At 35.5% G+C, this 17,813-nt stretch overlaps 1 protein-coding gene across 1 annotated transcript; it reads right to left on the bottom strand.

Moving 5' to 3' along the window:
* Window positions 1–11,808: 11,808 nt before the first annotated feature.
* LOC147559293 (uncharacterized) lies at window positions 11,809–12,258 on the bottom strand. Its single transcript, XM_086659160.1, has one exon. It carries the CDS (start codon window positions 12,256–12,258, stop codon window positions 11,809–11,811), a length of 450 nt encoding a protein of 149 aa, XP_086515286.1.
* Window positions 12,259–17,813: the final 5,555 nt, after the last annotated feature.

The raw sequence follows: 17,813 nt of genomic DNA, 5'->3' as shown, positions 1-17,813 counted from the left end.
TGACAAAAGGGAGGAGAGAGATAAACAAGAACGTGAAGGATGGGAAGCTTATATTAAAATGATAAAGACATGTAGTTTTTGTATACTTTACAACTTGTTGTGGAAAATGCTCCACCAAGAAAGCAATTCAACATGTTGATTGAATCCACCACCATAGGAAAAGTTAGAAAAGAAATGACAAAGTAGCACAAATCCAATCATTAGCGTAAGGAGTTAAGCATTGTTGCATGATTTTTTTTCTTTTGTGTGTAACATACTAGTCTGAAACAGATGTTGCGCATCTTATAAAATATACATGTTTTTTCCAATTTAAAACAAAATAGAATAAATTAGTGCCTTTTGCTTTCTTGTAAGCTATTTTGGAACGATATTCTTTCTCATTCTTGAAATATCATTTTTTAGGAAAAATTAACATTGATACTTTGGTAGCTCCAAGAGGTAATACCTCCAAAAAGAAAAGTTAAATGTCTACTATAGATCACATGGACTTGGCCCATGAATCTAAACAAGGGGTTGGGGTTATAGAGGTTACTTTAATAGATGAATTGACCTAACAATAATTCGTGTAGCAAGCTACTCAAAGGAAGTATGAGCAGACTAGCTTGATTAGCCTAATAGATCCACCAAACTACTTTATATTTGATTATTTGTATGAGAAATTCTACCGAGACCTTTGATTTGGTGTAGTCATTTCGGGCGTCGAATTTGGATCCCAAACTCCATATTGTATTAACTTGGACATAATTGTCGTGCGAAATAGGAACCCTCAATTAGGAAGGAAGAAAACATGAAACATATTTACTCTTAAGTCTTAATTACACTTGGTTTACACTTTAAATTGTTAAATCCATTGGCAAGTTGTAATCAAGAGTTTCCTTTCTCAACTTCTTCCAGTGCGGGGCAGGGGCGTGGGTGAGGGGGTGCAGCCGGTGCGGCCGCACCGGGCCCCCCTTTACCTAAGGGCCTCCATTTTAGGAGATGCTAAGTAAGCAAGATATAAAACAAATTATATGTCTGTATATATAACAAATGATACGCGGCTCTGTTGGTAAGGAACTTGTCCTAATACGTCTGAGGACTCAAGTTCGAATCCCCTCAACTACCTAATAATGTCTATATCTTTTTATCTTACTAAGTTCTAACCTCTAGAGGTGCCTCCATACTAGGTTCAAAACCTCTACAAGACATACACAAGATAAAAAGTCAAAAAGCCCATTTCAATGATTTTATAACTTACAAACAGATATTCTAAAACCTCTAATCTCTATAGGCAGCCCGTGCATGGTTTTGCTAGGTTCCAACTTCTAAAGAGGCCCCATACTTAAGAATTAAAGCATCTTGTTTCTAATGGTTACTTTTAGTCATCTCTCTACTATCTTCCTTCAATATGTGATAGGTTTCTATATTTTATCTCTCAAATATACATTATTTTCTTTTACTGATAATTTTACACAAAACAATATTGTTGTTACCTGTTGCAGCAGATTTTCTATATCATACTTATTTTATGTGAATATTTGTTTTAATTTATGTTCTTAGACGTATATAACACATCGAGTGTAATTTAAATATTTTTAATGGAGTTAGTTATGTAATTACTGCAGATATTCGTAAGTTGTCATTTGGATAAACATATATTTTTCACGATATGTCATAAGAAATTTCTTTGGACAAATTATTTAGATATTCATCTATTATATTACACGTAATTATTTGGTTCTCACATAATAAAGAAGGCCCCGATGTTTTTTTTTGCACCGGGCCTCCGAAATCTCGGCCACGCCACTGGTGCGGGGTCATTCTGCAAAATGAGTGGTTATATTATAACCGACCAAAGAAAACTGAGAGAAAAAGACTTGCACATATACATAGAGAGAATGACAACAAAGTGGCACAAACACCACAATGTGTTGGTGGAGTGTCCATAAAGCCATGAGTTAACAAAATCCACAATGAGTTTCATTTTAGAAGTACAAATTATTTAATCATTTTCATCTTTTGAAACCTAGACAAATCATATATAGATTTTCATATGACATGTTATGTTTGTTGTTATCACTACTATACTATTTTAAACGACCTAATCATTTTTCTCCTACAAAAATTATCGGTTTCAATAGTATAGAATATATAGAAGATTACAAATTACACTGATACTAATAAAATTGTCAAATATAGACATCAACTTTGATTAAGACACAAAATATTATAAGGCAACATGACTATAAAATACTAATAAAGGCAACATAACTATAAAATATGAGTACTAATCAAATGTGAATTCTTACATATTTTAAGGCAACATAACTATAAAATTATACTAATAAAATGGACTTCATTCCTTTATAGGGGTTACTACAAAAACAAAAGTAGTACTATAGAATCCCCTTTTCCATTAATAAACAAGCTTTTTTGGATTAATTCTAGGGGATCTGGATTTTAGCTAGGTCATTGATTAACATGAAACTTGGATTAAATATGTTCCATATGTAAGTTGAGTCGGGAAGCAACTAGTACTTACTTTTGATTTCTTATTTTACTTTTTAGATTAGATTTATTTTTTAAATTAAAATATGGTAATCTTCTATGTTTAAAATAGGTCAGCGCTTTGGGGAAAGCTAAATAGTTTCCGGGGTGTGAAATTTTAAAGGGAATATGTAGAATTTTGAAAATTTTCTGGGGAAACATATTTTATGGGGAATATTTAGTAACACCTCATGTATTCGCCACCTCATCGTCTTTATCGGTGAAGGTCGCCGGCCGGCGACCTTCAACCATAATTTTTTTTTCCTTCTCCTCTCTCTAGATCTGATCTAGAGAGAGAGGAGAAGGAAATTATTATTATTTTTTTTTTTATGGTTGAAGGTCGCCGGCCGGAAATTGGCCGGCCGGCGACCTTCACCGGTGAAGACGATGAGGTGGCGAATACATGAGGTGGCAGAGAGAGAAGTGAGGTGTGGCGAATACATGAGGTGGCAGAGAGAGAGAAGTGAGGTGGCAGAGAGAGAAGTGAGGTGTGGCGAATACATGAGGTGGCAGAGAGAGAGAGAAGTGAGGTGGAGAGAGAGAGCTGAGGTGGAGAAGCTATTTTGCTTTCCCCCTAAATAAAATTGTCAAAAAAATTGATTTTTACCAAGTCTTCACACCCCAGAAACTATTTTGCTTTCCCCAAAGCGCTGGCCTTAAAGTATTTCCTTGTAATTATTTGACCAAGGCAGTCTGAGCCTCTGAGGTGCTACTTTCATTTTTTTTTTTTTGTTGTTGAGAGTGTTACTTTCATTTTGAAGTTGGTTGAGCAATGGTGGAAGGTAGTTGAAACCAAACCGAAAGGTAACCAAAAACTGGTTTAAGTGGTCGTATTGGAAGTTGATCATTTTTCATGGGCTATTTTAGCAAGTTGGTCGTCTTTAGGGGTCCATTTTAGTGAGTTGGTCACATTTAGGGGGCCAAAAAAAGAATTAACCTTGTTTAACTAATTTTCTTACTTTCCCTTCAAATTTAAACACATTTCACTCTTTCATTAATCATTAGATATCGGATTTCAATAAAACTTATATATATGAGTGCGTCTTTCTAAACTTTCTTTCTCCGATTCTCTCTCTCTATAACTGCCTTTGTCGGATCTTCCCAGAATTCGTGATCTTCAAGTTTTCTTAGGCGAAGAGAGTGATCCTTTCGCCGGGATTTCCTCTTTGTTTGTATATTATCTTTTATATCTAATATTAGGTTGAAGTAGAACATAGAGACATGGACGAGGATGGTGGTATAGGTAACAATTTCCTCGACGTTGATAGGTCATCTCTTTCTTGACAATAAAACCCAATCGTCCATGTGGCTGACTATAGATAGGAAATTTTCATTAAGGAGTGTGAGAGAAACCAATCGTCCATGTGCCTTCATCACTTACCCCGACTAGTTTCTTCATCATCAATCTCCATAACACTAAAAGGGTTCTTCTCGACTTAAAGATGATAGATCCATCATAACAATTTCATTGTCGGCGTGTCCGTCATCAGAGAGAAAGAAATTTGTGTCAGGACTTGATGGTTTGAGACTCATAGAGATCTTTGAATGATGATGGTCATGGTTGTGCGATTTTTTAAGAGGAACTTGCCTCAGAGTATCAGCTTCTTGATCACCAACTTACGGAATTTGACGTCACAATAGACACAGAGTGTCAACTTCTTGATCACCATGGTTGTGTGGTGTTCTTGATGCAACCGTTGTGTCTACTTGGTTCATTCTTCTTCATAAGTATAATAACGTTCACGGCCTAAGGTCTCCTTCGTGATCTTTAAGATCTTTAATTTGTGACTTATATGGTCTTTTTATTTTATTTTTGCAATATTGTACTCCTTCCCCTTTATGTTGTCTTTAGTTTTGTAAGTTTCATGTTGTTATTCACCAGGGCCGTGCGGTGCCCAGTGCGGGCAAGGGCGCCCGCACTGGGCCCCCCACTCACTTGGGCCCAATATTTTATCCATTACCACCTAGGTTTGAAAGTCAAAGGATACAAATATTTAAGTAAACAAATTGAATTTATGGTAAAGTAACGTGGGCCCCAATTAAAAGTACTGGTTCTTTTTCAATTCACTGGTGAAGTGGGAACCCATCAATTTTTCTCTCTACTCTCGTTTGGTTATTAAGTTTCTCTCTCTAGTTTCTTTTGGTATTACTCTTTCTCTCTCTAAATTTCTTTTTGCACTTTCTTTGTTGGTAATATTTTATTCTTTATTTTACAACCTATTATAACACTTTACATCATTTTTTTCTTCTCTCCTTTCCTATTACAAAACATCTCATTTTTTAGAGACCAAATTTTCTACTAAGTTTTTTATAAAAAAAAAATCTTATTAATTGAGTAATCCCTTCTTCAACAGAAAAAATTGAGTAGCCCCTTAGAGTTTGCATTAGTCTTTTTTTTGTTTTACTTCTCATCTTTTGAGTTCGCATTATAACGTTTTCTTTATAAATTACACAGCATTAAAAGTGAGTTCTTAGACAAAATTAATTACGAACAGTTAATTAATAATTTCTCTTCAAAAAAAGATAAGTAGAAAAAATTTAAAGTAATTTTTTTTTGTTCCGAATATCTTTTAAATACATTTTGAGTTGATAAATAAACAATCAATAATTATCTTTTTATGGTCAAATTATTTTGAACGTGTTTATTGTTTTGGGTATAATTTTATATATTTTAATTATACAAAGGGCCCAAACCAAATTTTTGCACTGGGTCCTCAAATTCCTAGGCACGGCCCTGTTATTCACATTAGCATATCCATGTTGTACTCAAAGGAGTCAAAACTCTCAAAATCATGTAACGTGCTGGATTGTATTCCTTCGTATGAATGAAATTCTGGTTTATATCAAAAAGAGAAAAACTTATATATATCTAGAAAGGTTTCTTGATTCTCTCACAAGATTCGCTTTAATTTTTTTTTCAAAAAAAAATACTAGCATTTTTCTGCAAAGCAGTTTCCAAATGTTACACACTAGAATTGCAAAACGCAAATTCTTCTTCATTCCTCAAACGATTCAAAGACCATTTGGTGTTGTAAAGTTGTTTCTATAGCCGACCAACATAAGTGACCTTGGTGAGACGAAGAGGGGTGTTTAGAGATGTGAGTTTTTGTATTTGGTTTTATACCCAAAAAAACGATTCAAAAACTAATGTACACAAAAAACCTCCACAGTAGGTTTCTAATACCCATAGAAAATAAGAAATCCCTATAACCAAGCTCTGGTCAATGAAAATGGACGAAGTCAATAGATTTATGGAAGGGTCTTTTAACAGAAACCCCTGTAAAACTTCCTTAATGTTTTATTCATACTTTCACAAGTGTAAATTTTCACAGGATAAAAATCAGTACTTGGTTTGAGTGGCTTGTATTTGGTAATTTATGGTTGGTTTTTTTTTTGTTAAGGATATATATATATATATATATATATATATATATATATATATATATATATATATATATATATATATTATAAACTAAGGAACCGAGCATTGCAATACATATTTAAAAGAAAATAGGGAATACAGTTCCACGATTTAGATCTTTATTTCCTCCGAGTCCATTTAGCAAGCTTGTCTGCCTGAGTATTAATGTTTCTCTTGATGTGACTAAATCGAACTAGTTGGAGATAACGCTTGATGTTTCTGATTTTGCTAATGTGAACCATCGATTGCCATTGCACCTTGTGTCGGGGGTTATTAAGATGCTTAACCAAGTTGATGTTATCGCTTTTGACTAAAATCTGCCTGTGATTATTTTCTTTCGCCCAAACAAGACTATTAAGAATGGCTATTGCCTCACTGTTCCTTCCATGATCATAATCTGCTTTTGCATAGACAAATTTTGATTGAGAGTCATGGTTGCCTTTTAGCTTGAGGAAGTTGAGTTTAAGGATAACAATTGAAAGAATTTGAGATGAAGTATAATATTATTTTGTCTTTATAAATGGTAGAATACTCAAATTTGTTTCAGTTCTTAGGATTAAAAGTTTAGAATGCTTATAAATATCACCTTTTTTTAAACATTAGTATTATATTTAAGTGCAAGAGTACATGAGTACAATACATTTACATCATATATTAGATAGTTTGAGATGTCATAAGAATGAAATATGTGCTACAACTGCCATAAGAACACTCATAATTTACAAGGATCATATCTCATCAAAAAACAAAAAAAAAATTACAAGGATCATAAAATTACCCTAAATATCAATTTAAACTAATATCTTTTTTCAAAACATTTTATATACGGATTCAATAACTCAAAGTTTAAACATATTTGAGAGGTTGGAGCAAATTTAATTGTGAATTGGAACCAAATATCTATTGTAGAGTCAAGTTAATTTGAAACCCTCACTTTCTATTACTCTATATTTATGATTTACCCATTTTAGTATGGTGCATATCATATTTGGTGAAATTTCTCATATTACTTATTTCTATTTAATATTCTTTCATTTGGTTATAATAAGTTTCCATCAAATGAATAACTCAAAATTTAAGCATAAATTGTTTATGTGAGAATCATAACATCTAATATTTGAGATGTTTTTTTTTTTGTTGAGAATAATATTTGAGATGTTGAAATTTAACTATGGTTTCACTATAAAGATATAAATGAAGGGGATAAGAAGAAATAGTGGGAGGAAAGAACAATGACAATTTAAATAGTATTACTCATTTGGGTAAACCATTTATAATTAAAAGACTTTTAAGCATCAATAAATGTTAACCAACATATTATGATTTATGTGGTGTAGATAAACTTTTGATCTCCTCTTCTCTTGGTTGTCGATTCTAAATTTTTTTATACATACACCACAACCGTTATTCACACATCACCAAAATCATGCTTTTAGGCCAAACCCACACACCTATTATTTACACATACATCTTCTTCCCTAATTTTGAGTGGCAACCTAACATCAACGACCACCACCGTCTACGGACATAATTTGATAAGCGTTATATCTACCACTTACCAATCTCGAGATGTAATCATAATACTGAGTCTCAACAAAAAAAATAGATCATAACACTGGTGCAAACAATAGTTTAAGTTAATGCAAAATCCAATCTTAGAAATTTGAAGTGGCACATAAGATTTTCTGAACTTTTCTCAAAAAATCATCTCCAATGCATATTTTAGTTAAGATCTCAAACATGATGTGTCGAGAGTGGAATAGAGATATCTCAAGAGGACACTCTATTTCTAGAGTGTCCTCTTGAGATATCTCTAATTGTCTAACTCATAAACATTTGAATTTCAACCAAAGTCTTAGTATATTTCGAAAAGGGTGCTTCTAAAGGCACCTGACCAAACAGCTGTTAGCATCCATCTCTGTTAGCACCAGGCCCAACCGCTCTATTCTCTGTTGGCACCACTCAAGTATGTAGGCACCGGTCCATTATCTGTTGACCCTAACCCCTCCATCCATCTCTCACAAAATCCATCCAAAATTGGGAATTTTAAACTTTCTCTCTCTAAGCTCTTAAAAAACCGAGTTTAAACCTCATCAAATCGCTCATAATCTCACTAATCTCCCTCAAATTTTGCTGAGAATAAGTCATTCGACTCTCTAAGTCTTAGAATCAAGAATCATTTGGTGGAGACGAAGTTGAAATCAAGCTACAATTGCTCCTTCAAGGTTGGTTCAAAAACCCTAACTTTTTTTAATTTTTTTTGAATAAATTTGTTGTTTGATTGATTGGGGATGTTAATAGTGTGTTCTAACATGTTTAGAATGTTGTATTCTTCAATTTCGAATATATTTAGAGCATTTTCTGTGAATATTTGATGCCCAAACAAACTGCCCTAGATCTATGAAGCTGCTGGAACGACTCGGACGGACTGGTCCAGTCCGTCCGTGTCTTCCTAGTCACGGATCAGCTAATCCGTGGGTTAGTACAAAGAAACAGACTCTCTTTCCAGTCCATGACGGACTGGGTAATCCGTTCCGGACTTAAAAGGCCCGGATTACCTGATCCGGGACCTGGGTTTTTTTTTTAATCTTTCATATTTTTCTTTCTTTATTTTTCTCATCATTTTTCCTTCATTATTTGAATGACCTTTTTTGTAGCGATACGTCTAATTTTTCCTTCATTAATTTAGAGTAGGAAAATATATTTTGATTATTTATTGTTTGTGCATCACATATCCGCGTATTATTCAAAAGTTATTATGGCACCACGTAAACAACGACGAACGCAAGGAGATGAGAACGAAACAGAGCCTCCTATTTCGACAGCAGAAACAGAAGTAGGGGGGTCATCTTCATTTTCAGACACGTACTCTGGAGGTCCGATAGATCGTGCGCTTCTACCTTGTTTCAAGAATCATGTTGCTTATACGATTTGGAACAAACCGGTAAGCAAATATTATTTTCTAATTTTAGTAGTTATGATAAAATTTTGTTAATCATCAATCTAAAACAATATCTTTTTTATTTTCAGGAAAGACCGGTGCTGAAGTTACACAACCATGCGTCTGCCGTAGTTGTGGGTACTGCTTTGAAGAAGACGAATGGGTGGGACCTGGAAACTGAGTGTCAAAGTGTTCGAGAGAGAGTCCGGAACACGGGATTGACCCACATCGCCAAATATTCATACACCAAGCTAGATCGTGTTCTAATCTCGGCATTTACAGAGCGGTGGTACGAGGACACAAATACTTTCCACATGCCGTTCGGGGAGATGACGATCACGTTAGAGGATGTGTATCGCATATGTGGTCGTCCAATTGAAGGTAAACCCGTTGTTCTGTCCAAGACGGATGATGAAGATTTGAACGATGACGATGACGATGACGATGATACAAAAGATCCAGATGCATTACTAGTCTCTCGTTATTTACAATTAGATTACGAAGGTGTAAAACTGCACTTAGGTAAATCTAAGTCTGTGGAGCTTAAGTGGTTGAGGGAACAATGCAGTGGGTCGAAAGAGGATGACACCGACCTTGTCAAAGATGCTGTTGCACGGGCATACCTCTTGCATCTTTTTGGTTGTACTCTTTTTGCTGATAAGAGTGCAACTAAGGTTCCTTTTGTCTATCTACGTTATCTGAAGAACTTAGATGATATTTCGAGTTACTCGTGGGGAACAGCGGCGCTTGCCTATCTTTATCGGCAGATTGGTTTTGCTTCGAGGGGAGGAAATCAATTGGCTGGTTATCTTACTTTATTTCAGGTAATTTCATATTTATTTTTGTCTCTCAATTATTTCTTTATTATGTTAGAGTAGCGAATAATAAATGTGTATTTAACATTACATTTGTAGGCGTGGATCGATGAACACTTCAAACTTGGGGTGTCTGTTCCCAACCCAAAATATGATCCTACATCTAACGTGCCCCGGATGTATAGATGGGAGGAACACGTTTTAAAAGGCAACAAGGCATGTGCTCTAGGAAGCACTCGTGAGCAATTGGACGGTCTGACCGAGAGAGATGTATGTATTTTATTTATTAATTTTTTTCCTGTGTTCTATAATACCTGACGTATGCTATAGGAATCACTCGTTAAACGTCTGTATCATGTAGGTCATTTGGGACCCATATCGTCCCTTATTGTCTGGTGATGCACTACCACTTCCTGAATACTCTTTTTACACTGGTTGCATCGCGGTTAACGATATTGCCGAGTCCTATCACCCTGATAGGGTGTTAAGGCAACTTGGGTTGGTTCAAGTCATCCCGAAAGAACCGATTCGACCAAAAAAGGTGTCGAAGGATGGAGATTCTAAAAACTTTGGTAATGTGGCTTCTTATTGGGGGCGTTGGGAAGATCACCTACTAAACATGAGTGATAGACCGAAGGAGGTATCTTTGGCTCCGTGGGAGGCAAACGCTCAGTATAACAATTGGTTCAAGAGAGTATCTCACCCGTTTGTACAAAACCCAGCTTTGTACAAATCCAATAGACCAGAACAGTACATAGGCTCGGTATCGTACTACGTGAGTATTCGATTTATCATTCTTTTGTTTTTTTACTTTTGAATTTGTAGCTATAATTTGTTACCTAATTTGTTATTAATCCATTGTTGTTTTTTTAGAGAGATGGAATTGATCGTGCCATTGTAGCGATTCAAGCGTCTGACGTTCCGTTAGAACTTGAAATCCTAACTAATGCGAGGGCTGAAATGCCGCTTCCCGAATGTCCTCATCAACCTCAACCAGAACCCGAACCAAGAAGATCGTCTAGAAAAACTACGGTGAAGAAATCGAGGAAATCACAAAGGGAATGAAGCAATATATTATCCCATATATTATGGTTTAGAATCTCAAGGGTAGTCTCGTTATTTTGAATTGCTTTTGTGAACAACGGTTACTTTTTTTTAACTTCTTTTGTGAACGATGTGTATCGTACAATTTGATCTATGTTTGAACATCGTTACTCTTGTTTTAACAAGTTTTAATATCTACCGTACATTTTGATCGTTATTCTTAATTTTTTAACAAGTTTTAATATCTATCAAACTGTAACGACTCTAAGATCTACCGAACGGAAGGTTTACAAAACGCCACCTTAAGTACCATTGTTTGGAAAAAAAAAACCGTACGGATCAGCTAATCCGTGCCTTCCCTTCTCAGGTCACGGATCTATGGATCCGTGACGTTGTTACAAGAAACGGATCCATAGATCCGTTTCTTTCTAACAGGAAAACAGTAACCACTGTTAGAAAGTAACAGATCTCTGGATCTGTGTCTTTGTTATAGGAAATGGATCCATAGATCCGTGACTTTCTAACAGGAAAACAATAACCCCTGTTAGAAAGTAACGGATCTATGGATCCGTGTCATTGTTACAGGGAACGGATCCATAGATCCGTTTCTTTCTAACAGGAAAACAGTAACCCCTGTTAGAAAGTAACGGATCTCTGGATCCGTGTCTTTGTTATAGGAAACGGATCCATAGATCCGTTTCTTTCTAACAGGGGTTCCTGTTAGAGATTGACGGATCTCTGGATCCGTCTCTTTGTGAACAGAAACGGATTCAGGGATCCGTGACCTGTATGAAATTCCTGTTTTTCTGTTTCTCTTCGATTATAAACCCAAAGAAAAAAAGTTAAATAACGAAGACAATTAATCATCTAAATTTATTCAAATATTAAATCAAAAAGTTTGTAACTCGGTATTTCAGTACACCTTAATCATCACTTAAATTTATCACACTACTACTTGGCTCATTCGAATTATCATGAGAATAAAATTTCTTTCCATCCTCGATTCTATCTCTAACAAGTTCAAGCCAACCCGTTGCCTCTAGCGATGCATACCTAGACCATTACGGTGCAATAGGAGGGAGTATAGAATCTTTTTTGAGTTTAACGTTCATAAAGTGACCACCACTATATGTAATGCATGCAATTTTATAACCCTCAGAAGGTGGACCACTAAGTAAGGGTAAGAAAGTTGTCGAACAACCGTAAGACAAATGAACTAATATGCAATTGAAGCTACTCGCCACAACTATACTAGTGTACGGGTGAATGTAGAACCAATTGTCCGGACATGTAAAATTGAAGTTGTTCGCGGCACTTAATGTTTGAGTGTATTCTCTTATTCCAAACATCTCTTTGTAGAGTGTGTACTGATCCTCAAGTTCTTTTATGACATTTTTGCGAACTTGTTTCCAACCATCTTCTAGTGAAAACCCAAGTCCTTTACCAACGACATGAAACCTACAATGACCATCGCCTGGCACATCTATAATGTCATCCAAGAATGGATCCATAACTGACGGAATCTGTCTTTTGTATCTTTTAAAATTGGGTATGGTTGCTTTCGGTGCTTTGGTTACTTTGTTAACTTTACGTACTGTCTGAGTGGAGGACATTCATCAACACACTTTGCATATTCGAAAGCAGATGGGTTCCTCTTAGTAGATTTTGCAGCTTCTTTTTCTTTTTTGCTCATTCTTCTTTGTTTCGGAGCCCCTTTTGTCTTTGTTTGTTGCAATGGCTCACATAAGTTTGTGATGACCGGAAAAGAAATTTCCCTCAACTTCTCAAGTATTGCGGTCCTCTCAACATCACTGGATTTATCCCACATTAAATAAAGGTGCTCCATCTCATGTGATGCGTCAAGATCATTATGAATCGGCGGAGTCGGGTTAATGGATAGCTTGGTCCACTGAGGGTGAATGATGTCCTTTGGACATACCTTATCTTGATTCATCAAAGATACCATCTCGTGAGCACAAGGGAGACCATAGACATACCTTAGAACACATCCGCAATTTTGAACGTTAATATCAATCCCATTTGCACGGTCGATCTCATCTACCATAAGATCTAATGCCGCGTGCGAGACATAACCACGTAGCTCTTTAAAAAACTTGATTTGATGCCCTTCCTTCACCTTAATACGACTGTGCTAAAAAGATGTTATAATTTCACATGTCTCGGTTTCCGTCATGATATGCATAAATTCCCAGCACGTAACATAGTTACCTTCGGAGCTACATAGATATCTCTTCAATTTGGAATGAGCACCTTCCACACGATTTGTTGTAGTATTTCCCATGTGAATAACCCCGTTAGTCCATGCAGTCACAAATCTCTCTTTCAATCCCAACCAGGTATCTTGAACATAACTAACATCTTTATGATGTGTGTTTGACCAAAACTTCACAAAAGTTTCCACCGCCTCATTATAACCACTTTCAGTCTCAGCATACATGATAGCTCGAAACATTGTCATAAACACATTGAATTGTTCTTGTTTGAAATGACCTTTGACTTTGGCTACCACACACTTGTCGATGTGGAAAGTACATAGAAACCTTTGAGCATTTGGAAAGACTTCACCAATGGCGTTAATCAGTGCAAGTTCACGATCGGTAATAAACACGATTGGCATTGAGTTGGGAGGAAACAACGTCCGCAAACGATTAAGGGCCCATGTGTACTGATTAGTTGTCTCCCCCATCCATAAATGTAAAGGCCGCGGTGAAGGATTTCAACGTAGAAGTTACCCCGACAATCTCAAGCAATGGCTTGTTAAATCGGTTGGTTTTATACGTACAATCGAGCAATAACACGGTATGGAAACTCTGTAATAATCGAATACAATCAGGATGTGCCCAAAATAGATTTGTTACCTCATCAGTGTCTTCGTTCTTTGAAAAATGGTAGACGTAATGGTGTTCCACCAACAACTTAATGACTTGTTGCATCGGACTCCTTCCTTCTTGGTTTTCCATACGTATGTTCGCACGTGCATTGTAAATGGTTTTCAACGTTGATGTGTTATCCTTGAATTGTTCATGAATTTGAGAAAGAATTTGAGCTGGCTTCGAACCAATTTTTAATAGATGTTTCACAACAGCTTTTTCATCGGGTTTCAACCTATTCACATATGCGTGACCTAGAAGACTTTCAGCTAACTCGTGGTTATGGATTCCAGACACAACTGACACTTTCCACGTGTCATTAACCCCCGGTATTCCTTTGAGCTTGAACGGACATTGACATTTTTTGGTGCTCGATTTCCTTTTCTTTATAGGTGGTTGATGAGATTTTGGAACTAAATCCTTCTTCTCATGTGAACGAAATACTCCACTTCTTTCGCAACATAATTCTAACCGGGGTTTCTGTCCACCTCTTCTATTACCTGACCTGGAGGTCAATACTACAAACTTATGTTTTTTCCCAATTTCTTGAGCCCAACCGATTAACTCCTCTTTAGTTTGAAAAACATCTTCAGTCACAAAATACTGACCAACATCAATACTAATAAATTGACACCCATCATTTGAAGGTCGATTTTCTTCTTCGGCATGGTACTCCTCTTCAATAGGAACAATATTAAGGTCCGGAATCTGTCAAAAGGTGAAAAAAACATAAAAATCACTTAAAGATAAAAAAAAATCTTCAGGATGGAATGGACTGAACGAGTCCTGGATTTATCAGCTAAGGACGGATCAGTCTATCCGTCCAGATCTACAAGAGCACGGACTGTTGAGTCCGTGACATTTCATTTATAAACGGATAGACCGATCCGTTAATGACTAAAAAGTACCGGACTGGTTCAGTCCGTCCGCGTCACCGAAGTTTTACTTTGGTTTTTTCAAAAACTCACACAACACGTATAAAAACATATAAAATAGGGTCGGGGAATGGTTGTATACCTCATGAGAAACTTCTCCTTGCCCGGAAATAGGTGAAAGAGTTAGAATCGATGTAGTTGTTAAATTTTTAGAACTCTCTTCTTCCATGGTTAACTTCCTAATTTCTTTTCAAAAGATGATATAAAGAAGCTATAAATTAGATGTAACACAGTTGTATGATGAATAAATCACCCGGATTGATTTTTTCGAATAAAAGAATAGTCGCCGGTAGGTGTCGGAGACGTTGCCGTCGCCGTTGCCGGAGAATGTTGCACTCTTTTCTAGGGTTTTGTTTTGGAAGAAGAATTGATTAGGATTCCTTTTTTTTTGGAAGAAGAAGATGGAAGAAGTAAACGAAGGTGAACGTCACCCACATTAAAAACTGGTGCTTATAGAGACCTCGGGTAAAAAATCATTGACTTGAGTCAACAATATTTTTGGATGCTAACAGCTGTTTGGTCAGGTGCCTTTAGAAGCACCCTTTCGAAAATAACTAATTACAGTATTTTCTTTTACAAAAATAACCATGCCACATAAGTAGAAAAACAAATTTAGAGTTTTGCATTTGAGACATACAAAAATTAAGAATCTCTATTCTCTTTCTATTCTTAATTTACAAAATTGCTATAAGAACCCTCATAATTTACAAGGATCATAAAAATTACCCTAAATATCAATTAACCTATCCAAAACATTTTATATATGGTTTTACTTGTTAAATGTACACAAATAACAGAGCAAATAGTCACATTTATGGGATGAAAACAAATGAATCAAGTATGAAGCCCAAAATTTCATTTCTTATATATATTTATAATCTTTTCAAAGTAGTTCACAAGTCTAAAACTTAGTTTACCCACTTTAAAATGGTGGATACCATATTTGCTAAAATTGCTCGTATTATTTGTTTTATTTAATATTACTTTATTTGTTTATCATAAGTTTTCATCAAGTCAATAACTCAAAATTTAAATATATTACCCGTTCATAGTCAGAATATATATTATTTGAGATGTTGGAGCAAATTTAATTGTGTTTTGGATCTAAACACGGGGATGGAAACTCTAAATTCAATTTTCTTTACAATTCTTGTCTCTATACCCAACCCCTAATAGTCTTGAATTATGAGTTACCCATTTTAAAATGGTAATCCTTCTATTATTTGTTTCTATTTAATATTATTTCATATAATAAGGTTCCATCAAGTTCAAGTGAATAACTCAAAATTTAACATATTACTTGTTCATGTGAGAATCAATACATGTAATATTTGAGATATTGAAACTTAATTATGCTCCATCAAGTGAATAACTTCTAAATTTTGTTTTTTTGTTGAACTTACTTCTAAATTTTGTTGATCTTTAAAAGACTTGTAAGCTTCAATAAATGTTAGCCAAATAAATGTTACCTTTTCAACAAAAAATAAAATAAATGTTACCCAATATTTTTATGATTCTATATGCTGTAGATAAACTTTTAATATCCTCATCTCTTGGTTGTCTGTTCTCAAAAATTTTATACATACAATCACAACCGTTATTCACACATCACCAAAATCATGCTTTTAAGCCCAAAGCACACACCTATTATTTACACACGTCTTCTTCCCTAAATCTGAGTGGCTACGTCCTAACATCAACGACCACCACGATCTCTCACACCAACATAATTTGATAGCGTTATATCCACCAGACTTACCAATCTGGAGATATAATCATAATACTGGTGCGAACAATAGCTTAAGAACATCTTCAATGCAAAACTCAATTTTAGAAATTCGGAGTGTCACATAAGATTTTCTGAATTTTCTTTAAAAAATCGTTCCCGTTGCAAAACTTAGAGCATCTCCAATACTACAATCAACAAAAACTCAATTAATCCAATGTGACAAGTATGAATTGAGATTCTCTTTCATAGTTGGCATTATTGAGATCCTCAATTCAAAATACTACTCCAATCCAACACTAAAAAAAACTCAACATTTATTTTAGAATTTTTTTTCTTATTTTAATATATAAAATGGTGATATGGACAAATTGAAATAGAACAATAAATGTTGAGATTCTAGTTGCCACATCATATTGAGATTTTAGTTGAGTGTTGCATTGGAGAGTGGTTTTTGTTAAAAACTCAAGTAATCCTATGTGTCAAATTGAGTTTTTCAAGTTGAGTGTTGCATTGGAGATGCTCTTAACTAGGATTTCAAAGATGACGTGTCGAGGGTGGAACAGAGATATCTCAAGAGGATACTCTATTTCTAGAGTGTCCTCTTGAGATATCTGTAATTTTCCAACTCATCAACATTTAAATTTCAACCAAAAGTCTTCGTAAATTTTCAAAATAACTAATTTTTTTTTTTTTACAAAAATAATCATGCCACATAAGTAGAAAAACAAGCTTAGAGTTTTGCATCGGAGACATACAAGAATTGAGAATTTCTATTTTTGTCACTTAGGAGTAAGAGTCTTAACTGGAACTCGACAAATAAGACGGATAGATATTTTTTTGAGTTTTGGATTGGAGATGCTCTTACCAGTGGTTATATTTAAGCACCAGTAGATCTGTATTGTTATTTAACATAACTAGTGGAAACAACCTACCAACGAAATCTAATTGTACCGGTGAGGCTTTTGTATCCAACGACGTTACTTTCAACAAAAAAGAAAACGTCGTATCGGTAGGAGTATGCTTATACAACAGAGAAGTATCTATAGAATTAGGGGGGTCAAAGAAAAAGAGATCAACAGAGAGGGAGATTTAGCAGAGACATAAAGGGGGAGAGTTACGAGGGAGAGAGATATATCTGTTAGGGAAAAGAGAACGGGCGGCAGAAACGCCGGTGTTAGCTACCAAATTTGGAGAAAAATATGACGCCCAAACCACTTAGCAGTTAATGATATGATTTCCGCTTTTGACGCCCCAGGCCCAAGGCCATAGGTGCGGGATTTTGTGTTGGCGAAGGCTCCATGAACCCACCCAAAGGCCTCGAAACTTTCTAAACTTGAGCGTACACTTATAGTCCAATATCCGGACACTCTCGCGAGCCATGTGGGACTATCACAATGCCCCTACCTAGCAAAGAGTCGGTATCAACTCTAATACCACTGTGACGTCCCAAGCCTTAGCAGTTAACGATATTGTCACCACAATCCCAAGTTTACTGGTACAGGTTTTTTGTT

The sequence above is a fragment of the Eschscholzia californica genome, unplaced genomic scaffold (genome assembly GCF_041429995.1).
Source record: "Eschscholzia californica isolate CP2 unplaced genomic scaffold, dmEscCali1.0.p SCAF_2, whole genome shotgun sequence".
NCBI classification, from domain to species: Eukaryota; Viridiplantae; Streptophyta; class Magnoliopsida; order Ranunculales; family Papaveraceae; genus Eschscholzia; species Eschscholzia californica.
This window is presented reverse-complemented; position numbering and strand designations above follow the sequence as displayed.

What these genes read in the sequence shown, in the direction of transcription:
- LOC147559293 (XM_086659160.1), bottom strand. Translation starts at nt 12,258, where the DNA reads ATGGATCCATTCTTGGATGACATTATAGATGTGCCAGGCGATGGTCAT.